Source organism: Meles meles, chromosome 10 (assembly GCF_922984935.1).
Source record: "Meles meles chromosome 10, mMelMel3.1 paternal haplotype, whole genome shotgun sequence".
Lineage (NCBI taxonomy): Eukaryota > Metazoa > Chordata > Mammalia > Carnivora > Mustelidae > Meles > Meles meles.
The window spans coordinates 104,499,174-104,516,358 of record NC_060075.1 but is presented as its reverse complement, the minus strand read 5'-3'; the positions used below and the strand labels follow the sequence as shown (position 1 = coordinate 104,516,358).

Below are 17,185 nucleotides of genomic sequence, written 5' to 3'. Positions count from 1 at the left end.
TTTCTGAAGTAAAATAGATCCTTTAAATACAAATTATTCACCAAAAAAATAAAACCAAACATTCACTGGCTCTCTCTTTCCTGTAGGTAAAGGTCCAGTTCCTAAACATATACCATGATAAAAAAGAAATAAAAATAAAGCATACATTTAAATGTCCCGAACATGGCAACACCAGCCTCCACTCCCTGATGCTGCAGAGTCTCAGGGTCACCATGCTTTCCAGCTCAGGGATGGGGCCTTGCTGGCAGCTCCCAGAACACCAGGCTCATTTGCATCACTCTGCCTTTGCTGCAGCGGTTCTGTCTACCAACAGCCTCCTTCCTTCCCTTCCTCCCCTGGCTCATTCCACCTCATCCAGCGATACCCATTCGGGAGTATTCAGCTCCAGAGCAAACCTGGGCCATACCTCCAGCTGCACAGTCTTGAGGCAATCCATTGCCAGTCAAAAGATCAGCTCGGAAAATGGCAAGTACCCCATGACACTTGAGGGCTGCAGGAGAGAGATTGGGAGACCCCCCCTGGCCTTGCCTCTCCTACTGCCACTCTCCCCTTCATGTACTTTTGTGGCACCTTTCCCTGACTTCTTTCCCCTGGCTTTCAGAGTGTGCTCTGGCATGGTTTGGCTTTAGTGAAAGTGTGGTCTATCAGTGCATAAAGCACACAAAATGGTTGATTTGAAAGACTGATTAACAATGAAAAGATTGTTACTTAAGGGGAAGGTATCATTCAATTCTATACCTTTGTAGATATGGACATATACACATGTACATACACGTGTATAATATACAACAAGTTGTTGTATATGCTATATGAGGTTTTATACACATATAGGTATTTCTGAAAAGTTGAGAAACATAGAATAAATTCTTTTTTAGATAGTGGGTTAGTTATATTTCCAAATGATACAGTTAATATATTTACCCTCCAAACACCTTTCCAGGTGTTTTAAATTTAAAGCAGTGGCTCCAGTTGTTAATCGTGAACTGTCAGTTTCTTGCCCCTACAAAAAGTGTCTTAAGAGCCTGGAAACACAGGGAAAATTATGTGTGTGTGTGTGTGTGTGTGTACATGCACATGCCCTGTCTTGCTCCAAGGAGGATCTCAGGCTACTAACAATACACAAGCAGTGAAGAGGATCTCAGGCTACTAACAGAATACACAAGCAGTGAAGGGTGGGGCTCCTGGGTCAGGTGCGTGGGCTCAGGACCATGGTGGGCACACATTTTACAAGGGCTGTGGTGGGGGCTGATGGCTCTGTGTTCAAGTGGTCCTTGCTAACAGGGAAACAAGTCCAGTTACACAGTTCATGGTTTACCAGGGATGAAAAGTGGCCATAGTTGCTCAGGAGAAGTACATCTGTTGGTTCTAAGAAAGGGCAGATGTTTTTCACAAGGCAAGAAGAATGTGTGGAAAATGAACTCTGGCTCATAAAGGAAATAGAGTGAAGAAGGTTTTGTTAGTCTTCTATTGTGTAATGAATGACCACAAAGCTAGCAGCTTAAAACAGCACAGATTAGCTCACAGTTCTGAAGGTCAGAAGTCCCACACGTGATGGCTGCATTCTCTGCTCCATGGATCACAGGTAAATACAAAATCAAGGCATCAGCCAGGCTTTCTCATCTGGGAGTTGCAGGGGAATTCTGCTTTCAAGCTCAGTCTTGTTGGAGAGCTCAGTCCCTCGTGGTTGTAGTTCCTGTTTCCTTGGAGGCTCTTGAAGCTAGCAATAGTGCATCAAATCCTTCTCACTCTGAAACTCTGACTCCCTCTTTCTCTCTGCCCTTTGACCCAAATTTAAAAGGCTCAAGTGATTAGATTAGATGCACAATATTATCTTCACCTCTCAAAGTCAACTGTGACATATCCCATCACCTAATCACAGGATCAGTCCCTGGGATTATGGAGGGCAGGTATACCAGGGATAGGAAACCTTGGGGCCCCTGGAAACTCTTTCCTGGTCCAAGAAAACCCTTAGGCCCCTTCTTTCCTGCCACAAGGCTTAAAAGGGCCCCTTCAGACCTCCTAGTTTTGGGGGGTTAAAGATGGGGGAGGAAAGACACAAGCCAAGGCAACTCAACCAGAGTTCCTAACTACCCACATTATGTAGATATTCACTCCCAGGAATGCCCATGGTCTCTGAAGAAACAGCTGCCATCTTTCCTTCCCCATGCTGCCAAGTACTTGCCCTTAGTCCAGCTTTACCACAAAGTAACCAGGGAAATGCTCAGAACTCCCTACAGGCTTCCCCTGTCTTCTGATGGAAACTTTCCAGAAGTTCTGCCCACCACCACCTCCCTGCCTGCTGAAGCTCTATGACCCCTAATCTCAACCTGTGACCCTTCATCCTAGACCCATGGTCCCTCAGATCAGCTCCACAATAAGCAAGATGTGCTCATCTGCTGTCTGGGCCAACTGAAGAGCGTAGAAGCAACATAAGCTTACTGCACAGTTGCTTCTATTTCTCTATTTCATGAAGGCCAAGATGATCAAAATAGCAGCTTAACATGAATTTGTTGGAAAACTGAGGGTAGAAAAATATGGACAAGGGATTCCAAGTACATTAAATTAATTCAGATGAGTGTGGCATAGCAGACAATGCATTTGTTGACCTGAGGTGGAGATTTATAAGAGAGTCTGGCAGAGCAGAAAACTGACCCAGACATGCAGAAGGCCTGGAGGCAGCTTTCAGACTACCTTGTGGTCACATCTCTTTTTCAGAGCCAGCCAAGCAGATGCCTCGATTGACCTCTTTATGCTTCATGTTCTTCATTGAAGAGTAAAGAATCAAATATTAGATAACCTGCTAACATAATACTTAAAAATAAGTCAGAGGCTCAAAAATAAGTCACAGTATAAATAACAACACTGGCCTCATTGAGAGCTTCTACTGTGTGCCTGCCTTTGTGCTGAGTGTTTCATGTGCACCTCATTCAGGTCTCAGGAGAACTCTGAGAGGAGGTTCCGTTCTGGCCTCCATTTGGGAGAAAGGGAAAGTGAGACTCAGAAGAGTTGATTATCTTGCCTTGGGCCACACACTGAAGAGAAGCCAGCAGAGAAAGTGGTGCACAGACTCTGGCTTGAGCTGTCAACACCCAAGAGAACATCTGCTTATCACAACCTCCATACATTTTTTGGTGAAATACGAGAGCAAGAAACAAACTGTGGGAATGATGTCATCAAGGTGGTGGTATAGGAGATTGTAGCTTCTGTCACCCCACAAACATCCACAATTAGCTGTCCATGAGCAGAAACAGCTCTGGGGGAGCTGTGGAGTCCACATAAGAAACTTCAGCAATGCAGTGAACAAAAATCCTAAGGATAATCACACAAGAATAGAAGGAAGACAGCTTTAGCAGCATTGTCATCTCCTTCCCCAGGCTGACACTGCTCAGCAATCCCAGGGATGCTGAGGGAAGCCCCCAGATAGAAGGAGTTCCCCTCTCTGGGAAAGGAAGAACAGAGTGAGTGTCCCCAGTATTTTAGGGCACAACACAAAGGTCCCACTTGGATTTCACCACACCCAGACCAGCAAAGCTGAGCTGTATAGAGCTAGGAACAAGGAAGAAAAATAAGATCTACCAATAGCAGCACGCAGCAGGAATGATCATGATTCACGGTGACCTGCTCTATAGACAAACCCGGCAGCTTCCACCACTGTAAAAGGAATTAATGACCAGCTCAGCTGTGGCAGAACTCCTCCAGATTTTACCAGCTTTTGCCCCATAAGTACTTGTGTCTGCCAGTGCAAACTATCACAGTCTGTCTTAGCTCACTCTACCCCCTTCCACCAGAGCCTGCAAACCACACCAGGAGCCAGCCTAGGCCTCTGAAGCTGTTGCAAATGCAAGATACCACCCTTGAGCCCCATGGCTGACCTTCATCACTGTGTATGACAAAAACTGTAATAAGAAACAAAGGTCATCATATAATTACAAAGGGGTCTATTTATAGCATCCATGTATTTATCATCTGTATCTATATATCTATATATATTAAACAACACATTTTTAAACAACCAATGGGCCAAAGAAGAAATCAAAAGAGAAATTTAAAAATACTTTGAAACAAATGAAAATGAAAATACAACATATCAAAACCTGTAGAATGCTGCAAAACCAGTTTTAAGAAGGACTTTTATAGTGATAAATGTCTACATTAAGGAAAAAAAAAGATGAAATAAACAACCTAAATTTATACTTTAAAGGAACTAGGGGAAAAAAAGAACTAAGCCCAAAGTTAGCAGAAAAAAGAAATAACAAAAATCCCAGCAGAAATAAATGAAAAAAGACTGACAAAACTATAGAAAAGACTAAAAACTAAGAACTAATTTTTTGAAAAGAGAAACAAAATCCACAGACCTTTAACTATACTAAGAAAAAAAAGAAAGAAAGAAAACTGAAATAATAAAATCAGAAGTGAGAGAGGAGACATTCTAATACCTCAGAAATTCAGAGGCTAATAAGTGATGACTGTGAATATTTATACACTAACAAATTTGATAACCTCGAAGAAATGGAGAAATTCCTAGAAACATACAACCTACCAAAACTGAATCATGAAGAAATAGAAATCTAAACAGATCAATAATAGGTAAGGGGATTGAATCAGTAATCAAAAACTTTCCCTCAGGAGATCCCAGGATCAGGTGGTTTCATTGGTTTTTCCTATCAAACATTTAAAGAAAAATTAATGCCCGTGCTCTTCAAACTTAAAAAAAAAAATGAAGGGGCGCCTGGGTGGCTCAGTGGGTTAAGCCACTGCCTTCGGCTTAGGTCATGGTCCTGGGGTCCTGGGATCGAGCCCCGCATCGGGCTCTGCTCAGCAGGGAGCCTGCTTCCTCCTCTCTCTCTGCCTGCCTCTCTGCCTACTTGTGATCTCTGTCTGTCAAATAAATAAATAAAATCTTTAAAAAAAAAAAAATGAAGAGGAGGGAACACCCCCAAACTCATTTTACAAGGCCAGTAATACACTAAAACCAAAACCAGATAAGGACACTATAAGAAAGAAAACTGCAGACCAATATCTTTGATGAATATAGATGCAAAAATCCTCAACAGCATATTTGCAAACAGAGTTTAACAGTACACTAAAGGGATCACACAGTATGATCAAAGTGGGATTTATCCTTTGGATACAAGAATGGTTCAACATATGCAAATCAATCAATAAGTAAAATAAACATTAATAGAATGAAAGATAAAAAATCATGTGATCAAGTCAGTAGATGCAGAAAAAGCATTTGATAAAATACAACATCCTTTCATGATAAAAAAAAAAAAAAAGATTGGGCAGAACATACCTCAGTGTAATAAAGGCTGTATATAACAAGCCCAGAGTGAAAGGATAACATGAAAGGTTGAAAGCTTTTCCTTTAAGATCAAGAATAAGTAAGGGTCCCCATTCAGCATAGTATTGGAAGTCCTAGCCAAAATAGTCAGACAAGAAAAAGAAATAAATGCATCTTAATTGGAAAAGAAAAAGTAAAGTTGTCTTTTGTTTTCAATGATACAGTCTTTTTAAAAATATGATCTTATATATAGAAAATCTTAAACCACACCAGAAAACTCTTAGAACTAATCACTCAGTGAATTCAGTAAAGTTGGAGGATACAGAATTAACATATGTAAATTAGTTGTTTCTATATACTATCAGAAAATGCCAAAGAAATAAGGAAAAAAAACCACTTAAAATAGCATCAAAAACAAATACTTAGAAATACATTTAACCAAAGATGTAAAAAGTGTGCACTGAAAAGTATGAGGCTTTGATGAAAGGAATTAAAGAAGACACACAAAAAAATGGATATTCCATGTTCATGGAACAGAAGAATTAATGCTATTAAACACCCATAACTACCCAAAGGAATGGATAGATTCAGTGCAGTCTTTATCCAAATTCCAATAGCACTTTTCATAGAAATAGAAAAATCAATCCTAAAATTTGTATGGAACCACAAAGGATCCAAAATAATCAAAGAAATCCTAAGAAAGAACAAAGCTGGAGATACTGCACTTCCTGATTTTGAACTATACTACGAAGCTATAGTAATCAAAACAGGATGGCACTGGCATACACAAAGAAACATAGACCGATGGAAAAGAAACAGGAGCTCAGACATAAACCCTTATATATATAGTCTATTAATATTGACAAGGAAGCCAAGAATCCTCAATGTAGAAAGGATCACTTCTTCAATAAATGGTATTGAGGAAACCACATGCAGAAAAATGAATTAGACCTATATCTCCTACCATTCACAAAAATTAACTCAAGTGGATTAAAAACTTAAGTGAAATACCAGAATCGATACAATTCCTCAGAGAAAACATACAGAAAAAGCTCCTTGACCTTGTCTTGGCAATGATATGTTGGATAGTACACCAAAAGTACAGGCAGCAGAGCAAAATTAACAATAAAGCAAAAATTAATAAGTGGAACGACATCAAACTAAAAAACTTGTGCACAGCAAAAGAAAAAAATCAACAAAATGAAAAGGCAACCTACAAAGTGGGAGAAAGTGCTTGAAAATCATGTTACCTGATAAGGTGCCAGTATCCAAAATATATAAAGAACTAATGGACCTCAGTAGCCAAAAACAAACCAATTTAAAGATGGGCAGAAGACCTGAATAGACATTTTTCCAAAGAAGACATACAGATGGGCAGCAGACACATGAAAAGATGCTCAACATCACTCATCATTAGGGAAATGCAAATCAGTACTACAATGAACTATCACCTCACACCTATTAAAATGGCCATCATCAAAAAGATAAGACATGAATGCTGGTGAGGATGTAGAGAAACAGGAATCCTTGTGCACTGTTGGTGGGAATATAAATTGGTGCAGCCACTCTGGAAAACAGTATGGGGTTCCTCAAAAAATTAAATATAGGGACACCTGGGTGGCTCAGTCAGTTAAGTGTCTGCCTTTGGCTCAGGTCGTGCTTGATGCCAGGGTTCTGGGATCAAGTCGCACATCAGGCTCCTTGCTCAGCAGGGAGCCTGCTTCTCCTTCTGCCTGCCACTCCCCCTGTTCATGATCTCCCACCCTCCCTCTTTCTCTCTCTGACAAATAACTAATAAATAAATCTTTAAAAAATTAAAAATAGAATTTCCATAAGAATTTAATTTCCATTAAATTTAATTTAATAAAAAATTAAAAATTAAAAATAGAATAAAAATGGAATAATCCAGCAATCCCACTTCTGGTGTCTATCCAAAAATATGAAAACAGAATCTTGAAGAGATATCTGCATTGCCATGTTCATTACAGCATTATTCACAGTACCAAGCTCTGGAAACAACCTAGGTGTCCATCAGTGAATGCATAGGTAAAGAAAATGTGAGATAAATATAGATATAGGTATATAGATATATGAGTGATGTTATTCAGCTATGAGAAAAAAAGAAATCCTGCCATTTGCAACAACATGGAGGGATCTTGAGAGCATTGTGCTAAGTGAGATAATGCAGACAGAGAAAGACAGATACTGTATGGTATCACCTACATGTGCAATCCAAAAAAGCCAAATTCATGGAAACAGAGTAGTAGACGGGTAGATTCTATGGGTGGAGAGGTGGGGCATGGTGGGGAGATTTTGGTCAAAGCTTCCAAATTTTTAATTGTAACATGAATAATGTTCTGGGCATCTGATGTCAATCATGGTGATTGTAGTTAATAATACTATATTATGAACTTGAAAGTTACTAGGAGAGTAACTTTCCTTAATCTTAAATGTTCTCACCACAAAAATGAAATGGTAATTATATGACATGATGGAGGTGTTACCTAAAACGATGGTGATAATCATTCTGTGGTATGTAAGTGTATCAAACCAACACATTGTATGACTTAAACTTACAACATCATTATATGTCAATTATATCTCAAAGCTAGGGGAAAAATAATTTGACAGGATTTCAACAACAAGAAAAACTGGCATATATATCCAAAGGATTATTCAGCCATAAAGAGGATTAGTCAAGGGGAAACCTTTTGATGGTTAATTTTATGTGTCAACTTGACAGGGACACAGGGTGCACTGATACTTGGTCAAACATGATTCTGGGGTTTTCCTGTGAGGGTACGTTCAGATGAGCTTAACATTTACGTTAACAGACTGAGTAAAGCAGATTGCCCTTCCTAATGTAAGTGGGGCTCATCCTAGGAACTGAAGATCTAAATAGAAAATAATCCTAACCTTCTGTTAAATGAAAGGGAATTCCTCCTGCCTGACTGCCTTCTAGCTGAGACATCGGTTTTTCCTGCCTTAGGACTCAGACTGAACCTTCATGGGTCTTGACTGCTGGCTTTCACACTGGAACTTATACCATCAGCTCTCCTGAGTCTCCAGCTTGCTAACTGCAGATGTTACGACTTATAAGCCTCTAAAAATGTGTGACCCAGTTCCTTATTATATGTGTGTGTATACACACACATGCGTACACACACATACACAAACACACTGTTGGTTCTGTTTTTCTGGAGAGCCCTGATTCGTACAAACCTCAAAAACATTACACTAAGTGAAAGAATCCAGTCACAAAAGGCCATATATTGTATGAACCCATATATATGAAATATCTAAAATATGTAAATCCACAGAGACAGAAAGTAAATTAGAGGTTTCCTGGGGCTGGGGAGGAGAGAAGAATGGGAGGAAACTGCTCAATGGGCATAAGGTTTAAGATTCTACTCTGAGTTGTTAAAATGTCTAAGAAATAGAGAGAACAGTGGTCACACAATATTGTGAATGTGTTAAATGTTACTGAATTGTTCCATTTAAAATGGTCAATTTTATGGGCACTTGGGTGGCTCAGTGGGTTAAAGCCTCTGCCTTCGGCTCAGGTCATGATCTCAGGGTCCTAGGATCGAGCCCCACATTGGGCTCTCTGCTCAGCGGAGAGCCTGCTCTGCCCCCCCCTTCTCTCTCTGCCTGCCTCTCTGCCTACTTATGATCTCTGTCTGTCAAATAAAAAATAAAATAAAATGGTCAATTTTAGGGATGCCTGGGTGGCTAAGTTGGTTAAGCCTCTGACTTGGGCTCGGGTCATGATCCTAGGGTCCTGGGACCGAGCCCCACATCGGGCTGTCTGCTCAGCGGGGAGCCTGCTTCCCCCTCCCCCTCCCTCTCTCTCTGCCTCTCTGCCTGCTTGTGATCTCTCTGTCAAATAAATAAAATACTTTTTTTAAAAAGGTCAGTTTTATGTTATGTGAGTTTCACCTCCTAAATTATTTTAAATGAAACAAAAAAGTAAAAAATACATACATACATACCCACACACACCCATGTACATACACACATGCACACACGTGTGTACATGATTACATGTGTACACTGTACGTGCACACCCCCACACATGTATGTGTATCCATGCATGTGCGTGTACATGCATACCCACATGCATACATACATACCACACACATAGGTACATACATACATACACACCAAAAGCTTTCAGGGAACCAAGTTGGCATCACATTTCATGAAATCTAAAATGCCATGGATATTAAGATGCATCACTGATTTTCATACCACCATGCTGGAAAAAGCTTCCTGATTACAATTATAAGACACATTGCTGATTAGCGATACCCTGATTTCCCAGCGTTAACATGGAAGGCAGCGGATGTCTTAGGATTGATGAAGGCAGCTCTAGAGAGATGACCTGGGAAGGTGTGCTACTGCCACTTCTCAGCTTCAGGTGCTTATCTGGATATTCTGGAAAAGTCTGAAACCCACATTTTAAATAGTTTAATTTAAAAAAATATGTTGGAAACTAATTTTTTAAAACTCTATGACTGTATTAGCCAAAGAAAACATGTCACTGGACCATACAGCCTGCAGCCTCACTTGTGCTCAGTGAGTGCAGAAGAGTGCCTTTTGCAGGTGGAACCAGGCAACAGTGATCAGCTCTCAGAGAGTAGAGTGGAGGACCCTTCGCAGACTGAGGGCCTCACTGTCTAGGTGACAGTCATCCAGACAAGAAGTGAGATATGCAGAGAATTGGATTTTTCATCCCTAATTGGTACAGGCTTGAACACAGCGCATGGGGCCTCCATGGGCCAAGGCATTACAGAACCTGTTTCTGGTGCTTGGAAATAGGATCAGGACAGTGTGAGATAAGAGTTACAGACAGATCTGAGGCATCTTTCTATCAATGTTTGAAAGAATTGACCCTTAAGACTGATGCTTCTCCAAGTGTGGTCCCCTCAGCAGCATTAGCCTCATCTGAGCCTTAGTAGAAATACAGACTCTTGGGCGCTCCCCAAACCTACAAAATCAGACTCTTGGGGATGGGGCCTGTTAGTCTATATTTTATGAAGCCCCATGGGTGATTCTGATGCATGCTAAAGTCAGGGACCCCAGCCCCGGAACAAAGAGAATGACTCAACTATGTCTTAGAATTTGGTAGAGTTTGTTATACGCCTACTTTCAGAATAGTCTACACTACACAAGAAACTATTCTTTAAACAAATAGCTAGGAAAACTAAAAATCATCAGGGAACATCCACAATTTGCTCACTTCCAGCTAGCATGCTCTGTACACAGTCTCCTCACTTTCTTAAAGAAAGCCAATCACGCACAGCAGCCCCTTGCCCCCAAGGAGATTTGCTCCTGATGCTAATGTCTGCAGTCCTGTGTTGCCCAAAGCAGTCAGAGCTAGAAAATCATTCCCCAGTAGTTACATGTTTTATTCAATTCACATAATGAAAACTAGGAGGAATACCTCATTTCCCAACCCCTCTCTTTTTGCCCAAAGTGATTCGCAGAAGACCCCTGAGATTGGGAAGCCCATGCCTTGCCTTCAAGGCAATAAAGTAGGAGCAGTGGGGACTCTGGAAGCTGGCTTGGTGACAGCATCATCAGAAGGCAGAGAAGACGGGACTGGAATAGATTATGCTGAGCGAAATAAGTCAAGCAGAGAGAGTCAAGTATCATATGGTCTCACTTATTTGTGGAGCATAACAAATAACATGGAGGACATGGGGAGATGGAGAGGAGAGGGAGTTGAGGGAAACTGGAAGGGGAGATGAACCATGAGAGACTATGGACTATGAGAGACTATGGACTATGGAGAGAGAAACAACCGAGGGTTTTGAAGGGGCGGGGGGTGGGGGGGGAGGTTGAGGAACCAGGTGGTGGGTAATAGGGAGGGCACGTACTGCATGGAGCACTGGGTGTGATGCCAAAACAATGAACACTGTTATGCTGTAAATAAGCAAAAAAAAAAAATTTAAAAAAAAAAAGGAAGGCAGAGAAGAGCAAGCAAAATAAGAACAGAATAGGAGCTGAAGAGCTGAGCAGCCAGACTGGGTCTGAGGAAATGGCCTCACAGGCCTGAAGGGCTCTGTCACAGGTTCTGCAACTCATTCTATTTAAGCCAGAGGGACCAGAGATGGATTCATCCAAGGTGCATTTGGGGAAACCAACAAATTGTTCTGAGCTCAGCTTTCCCATTTGTGAACTAGTGATGAGTGAATGATGCTTAATTTGCAAACCATTCTAAGAGTATGTCTAGGAGTACTGGCTCCGGGCTTGGCATGTCACCGGCCTTCATCCCTGTTACTTATCTCTTGCCCCTTTGATGGGTCTTGTAAGTCTTACATCACAGGTGTCCCTGGGGTTGGGAAATGGCCTGGGATGTGGTTGACTGTTAGAATTTTATGTTTTATTCTTTTATGCCCCTAAAGATGACTTTGCACTTTAGGTTTAAAGACCTTTCTGCTGGAGAACTTGGAATGAGTTGCCTAACCACCTCATAATCATATTATGAGGATTCAGTAAGACAAATGTACTTAAAAGTGCTCTATAAACATTTATAATGTGTTTCTTTGTTTATTATTTGCACATTTGAACATTTCAGAGAGCTAGAAATGAAACTTGGGACTTGGATTTGTTTGATTTCTTTTTATGTTTTTTTTTGAAGGCAGCTTGGAGGCATATCAGATTAATTATTAGATGGAGGCAAGATATATCGAACTGTTTGGGAACCACTGATCTCTGATCTAAAATGGAACCTGTAATTCCCTGCTCTTGGCTGCTAATATGCCACAGCTTGGATAGCTTATTATTGGTAATGCAGTGTTAGCTGGCACCTGATTTTTAAATTCATATTAACAGCCATGAAGCCCTGCAATTTGCATTTATAGGAAAATCGGAGTTACCTGGTTCAGGTATATAAATAAAGATTCAGGGCTGCCTGGGTGGCTCAGTGGGTTAAGCCTCTGACTTGGGCTCAGGTCATGATCCCAGGGTCCTGGGACGGAGCCCCACATCGGGCTCTCTGCTCAGCGGCCTGCTTCCCTTCCTCTCTCTCTGCCTCTCTGCCTACTTGTGATCTCTGTCTCTGTCAAATAAATAAATAAAATCTTTAAAAATAAATAAATAAAGGTTCAGTGAAGTCATGAATTTCAACTTCTGGCATCATTGTTGCTTGAATTGTTCTGGAACTGAACACAAACCTTGTCAGCATCTTAGGAGAAAGAGTCATCTACAATTATTTAAGAATAATTGTGGCTATGTAAGTGGAGTTAATGCACTGGAATTGAGCATACTGCGGCCCCACCCCTGTTGGAAATGCTGGGGCTGGGCAGTGTGCTACATGAAGCTTTCCCAGCTTTTACCTGAGGAAGAGCCAGGTCCAGGACATTCACAGAAACAACTCAGAGTCACCTTTCCCATACAAGAGAGTTCTTTGAAAACTCCTTTTTTACCTCAAAATGCACACATATTTTGCGTTCGACTTTAAAGCTCTTCATGTTTGTTTTTAAATTAGTTTTACCCCAAATTTTGAGTACAGTGGGTGCCCCACAGCAGATGTCCCCCCCGACCCCGCCCCGGGGCACGCTTGCCTACCTCTGGGAAGGAGCAGGCACCCGTTGAGAAACCTCTGTGTTCTCAGAGACTGGGAAATGGAGGATATAGGTCAACACACTCATATGACCACGTGTTCGAGGCACGCATGTTTCCAGCGAACAGCTACACGCCTTCATATTGCTGAAGCACAGTTCCCCTGCCAGGGTAGAAAGGCCTGCTCTCCACTCTTATTGTTTGCCTAATTGTCTTTTGGGAGCATGTAACAGTGCGGACTCATACTTAGAGCCTTTCAGACAGCAGACCTAAAGAGAAAATGAGAATGTAAGTAGGAGAGATACATCAGAATTAACTCCAAAGCCCTTCACTCAACCCCAGGGGCCTTCTCGGTAGCCTTCTGGAATCTTCTGCACACCACCAACAGATGCGGCTGTGAAATCTGTTAAGCCATTTGCCAAGGAGGCTTGTTGTGGAGACGTCTTTGTGGGAAACAACCAGTGAAACGGCGAGGGCTGCATCCGAGGGGGGCCTCCGGACTAGCACCGGGCGGTTAGGGTAACAGCGAGGCATCACACATGGGAAAGAGCAAAGGGAACTAAGAGAACCTACCGACCCGAGAAGATGTGCAGTCTTCACCTGCCTCCATCACCTCACTCACGTGGTTCCAGGGCGAACTCTCTGGCTCAGTCTTCACACTGTTTTCACAGTCCATACATGGTAGAGCGTCTATATGTGCAGCAGATCTTTTAACCTCAAACACACCCCTGGAACTCACCTCCACCAAGACGTCAGGATGCAGAACCTTCCTGAAACATGCAAACATTTTTACTTCCTGGAAAATGTTAGTCACGGTTACTGATGGCCGCCACATTCATATCGTTAATCTGGCACCGAGATGACTGTAAATAATGTTAACAAAAAGCCATGAGCTAAGTAGACTTCTGTGGGGTTTTAAATGTGTCTCCTCTGTGAGCTTAGTAGCCTCTGAAAAATACACACTTCTCTCTTTGTCTGCAGACCTGTTTTTTGATACCATAAAGATGAAGAAATAGTTTGTAAATATCCTGCATATTTACAAATTTGTAAATATCCTGAATAACAAGCAGAGGAATATTTAAATAGGAAGAAGCACGATATATATGCTTCAAACTATCCTTTGCTATGATTGCAGATTTAAGCTTGTGTTAGTCTGTTATGAAATGTGTAGTTTAATCCTCCACTTTTTTAAAAATTGGAATGCACACACTTTAGACTTCTAACTTTACAAGTCTATATTAAAGTATGGTTTTTGTTGTGTCTTCAGTGAACTTATATTCTGAGGAGATCAGCTAGATGTTGGCATCTTTAAACTAGAATTAGGAAGACAGTTGTCATTGTCCTACTCTGGCGGGTACAGCAGCGTAAGGGGTTGTGACCAGCCTATCGAGAGCTCCGATGGCCTTCATCTGGACATAGGTTTGACAAAAAAAGAAAAATTTACATTAAGGAATTTTGATTTATGCCTAGGTGTATTGGCCACTTCAAGAGTTAGGAGAATGGTCGAGGCTGAGGACACAGTGTCTGGTCTGTTTGTTGACTTCTTTGGCTCTGTGTCAGCCAGGCAATGTGAAGACCACACATAGAGTAGAATCAGGTTTTCCAAATGGAGGGGAGATAATGCCTTGGGACTAGCCCATATTCCCAACCCACAAATCCCAGGCCATGTCTTCCTCTAATTGTTTATTATCAAATGAGATTCAGAGAACAGACCTGTCTCTTATCTCACTTGATGCCAAGATCCATTCCATATGCCACTGACATTGATTTCCTCTGCCAGCAGCCCAGGAGCCCTGAGATGCACCTGGCACTTGGGTCTGAAAACAGGTATACTGAGGAGATTTGCACACTAGCTAAAGCCAAGCACATAGGCACACCAGGGGCACCAGCTTCAGTGGAAGGAAGGATTCTAGAAATCCCTTGTACTCTCCTGGGCCAAAGCTGTGAGTCCTAGTGATGCCCAGTCGTCACACTCAAGTCTTGAAAAGGCAGCTTGATGGTAACATATAGTCACACTCTTACAGCATCAAGGATACTGAAAGACAATAGAAATAGCCCCACAACCTACAACAGAGACTTTGAGCTAGAAGTCAAGTTCAAGTTTTCTATCTTCTTTCTCAGGACAGATTATCTTCTAAAAAGTGGATACTTGGGCACCTGGGCTCAGGTGGCTCAGTTGGTTAAGTCACTGCCTTTGGCTCAGGTCATGATCCTGGAGTCCTGGGATTGAGTCCCACATCAGGCTTCCCCTGCTCTGCAGGGAGCCTGCCTCTCCCTCTCCCTCTGCCTCTCCCCCTGCTTGTGCTCTCTCTCTCTCTCTCTCTCTCTGTGGAATAAATAAATAAAATCCTTACAAAAAAAAGAAGTGGACACTGTATGAATTTGCTTAATAATTGACTTTAAAAATTATTTTCTGCAAATGCAGTGCTTTAAATAGTAAATCTGCCTTGGAATAAATAGTCATGATCATTTCTGAGTAGAACTTTCCTGGGAGAAAATGGAAGCAAGGACTTTAGGTGTTCTGATTAATATATTAGCAGATATATATTGAGCAATGCTGGAAAATAAAATATTTTAGCAACTTGACTCGCACATACTCACCAGACTACAGATAATCCATGTAACAATTATGTTTCTGAAATTTCCCAGATTAAATAAGAGAGACCTCAGAGTAGTTCTTAATGCTATGCACAGGCTCTTCCCTAATACACAGAATTTCCTGGAAATCCCTAGATAATAATACAGATCAGAAGAAATGGAGGTACCGCAGTTTTACAGCATACTTTGCTAAATGGAAACACATTATAATTACAGCAGTAAACATCTATTGACCTATCATTCTGTTGCCTTAGGGTCTGCTTTAATAAATGGTTTTTGCAAATTTGAATGTGAAAAGATGTTGTTTACATAAGTAGTTACAAAGAGCCTCTAATATTACAGTAATTGTGTTTGTTGATTTCCATTACTCTGAAAAATACCCCTCCTCCCCACTAGCAGATCCTCTATTACTGGGAAAGACATAAGATTGCTAGAAGCTTGTTTTAATCAATAGTAGCCTAATAAAATCACAACACTGCTGTCTTTGTAAACTATAGTTGGAGAAATAACTGTGATTAAGCATGTTTGCTTTGCAGTGTGAGTATCTATTTCAAAGCTTGTTTTGCTTGTCTCCCATTTTCCTTCTTACAGATTTTTAAAAGCATTGGCTCTGATGAGACTGTCCAAGGCCAAGGAAGTCGGAGGCTCATCAGCTTTTCTCTCTCAGGTATGTTTTGCTCACCTGAAGGCCATGGAGACAATAAGAAGGTCAACCAACAATTAGGTGACCTACTTCAATTTGACTCTTACCTACAAGTTACTCCATCTCTATGTGCCTCAGTTTCCCCATCTGCTAGTTTAATTCCACATCCAATTTAAAACAAAAATTAAAAATATCTGCTCCGTTTTCCTTGACCTCATAAGTATACCGGAAGAGTCAGTAAGTAATAGATGCTAAAGCACTTTGAGATGATAAGAATAAAAGCTGCCATTTCACTTTGCCTCCATCGTCACTAGCATTATCTGAAAGTTTATAAAGTGAAGGTAGGGGAAAGCCCAGGGAGAGAAACAACCAGCAGACTGTCTAAATGAAATCTCACATGAAGCTCACTTGGTAAAACAGATAAAAATCAAGCTGCTCAAAAAAATCCAAATAAAGTATGTAACTTAATTAATAGTATTTAGTTGAGTAATCTAATTTTTTAGTTTTCATAATGCATTATAGTTCTGTAATATATCAACAGTGGGGCAAACTGGGTAAAGATATCTTGAAAATATCTGTACCATCTCTGCAACTCTTCTGTAAATCCAGAATAATTTCAAAATTAAAAGAAAAACTGAATTACTCTGCCTAAAATGACATAAAAAGCTCAGAGCCCTACACATTAAATTCCATCCTAAGTGGTCTTTGGGGAGACACAATGGCATGAAGCTCTAGGACTCTATGGAACACAGAAAACTGTTACCTTAGCTTGTTGTCAACCAACAAATGTCATAGGCCATGAATGTTAGAGAGCTAAGATCAAAGACACTAAGTACATCAAGTGTCCTTGGGAGATAGACAGTCAACTGGCCTTTTTTTTGATGTCTAAGTGAGCCTCAGTAAAGCAAATGTGTGCCTAAAGAGCCACTGGTAAATAATTATAGCAAGATTGCAGGATAAAGGTTAATAAATAAAAAGTCAGTTGCTTTCCTGTATACCAGCAGTGAACAAATGGAATTTGAAATTAAACAGAAAATGCCTTTTTTGTGTTAGCACCCACAAAAGCTAAATGTTTAGATATAACTCTAACA

At 41.0% G+C, this 17,185-nt stretch overlaps 1 protein-coding gene across 4 annotated transcripts in view; it reads left to right on the top strand.

The window, feature by feature from the left end:
* HECW1 (HECT, C2 and WW domain containing E3 ubiquitin protein ligase 1) overlaps positions 1-17,185 on the top strand; it is a 466,123-nt gene that overhangs the window by 285,693 nt on the left and 163,245 nt on the right. For all 4 annotated transcript variants that reach the window (XM_046021545.1, XM_046021547.1, XM_046021544.1 and 1 more), the window contains one exon: positions 16,043-16,118. In XM_046021545.1, the coding sequence (XP_045877501.1) occupies positions 16,043-16,118 (76 nt within the window). The remainder of the gene's footprint in view (positions 1-16,042; positions 16,119-17,185) is intronic.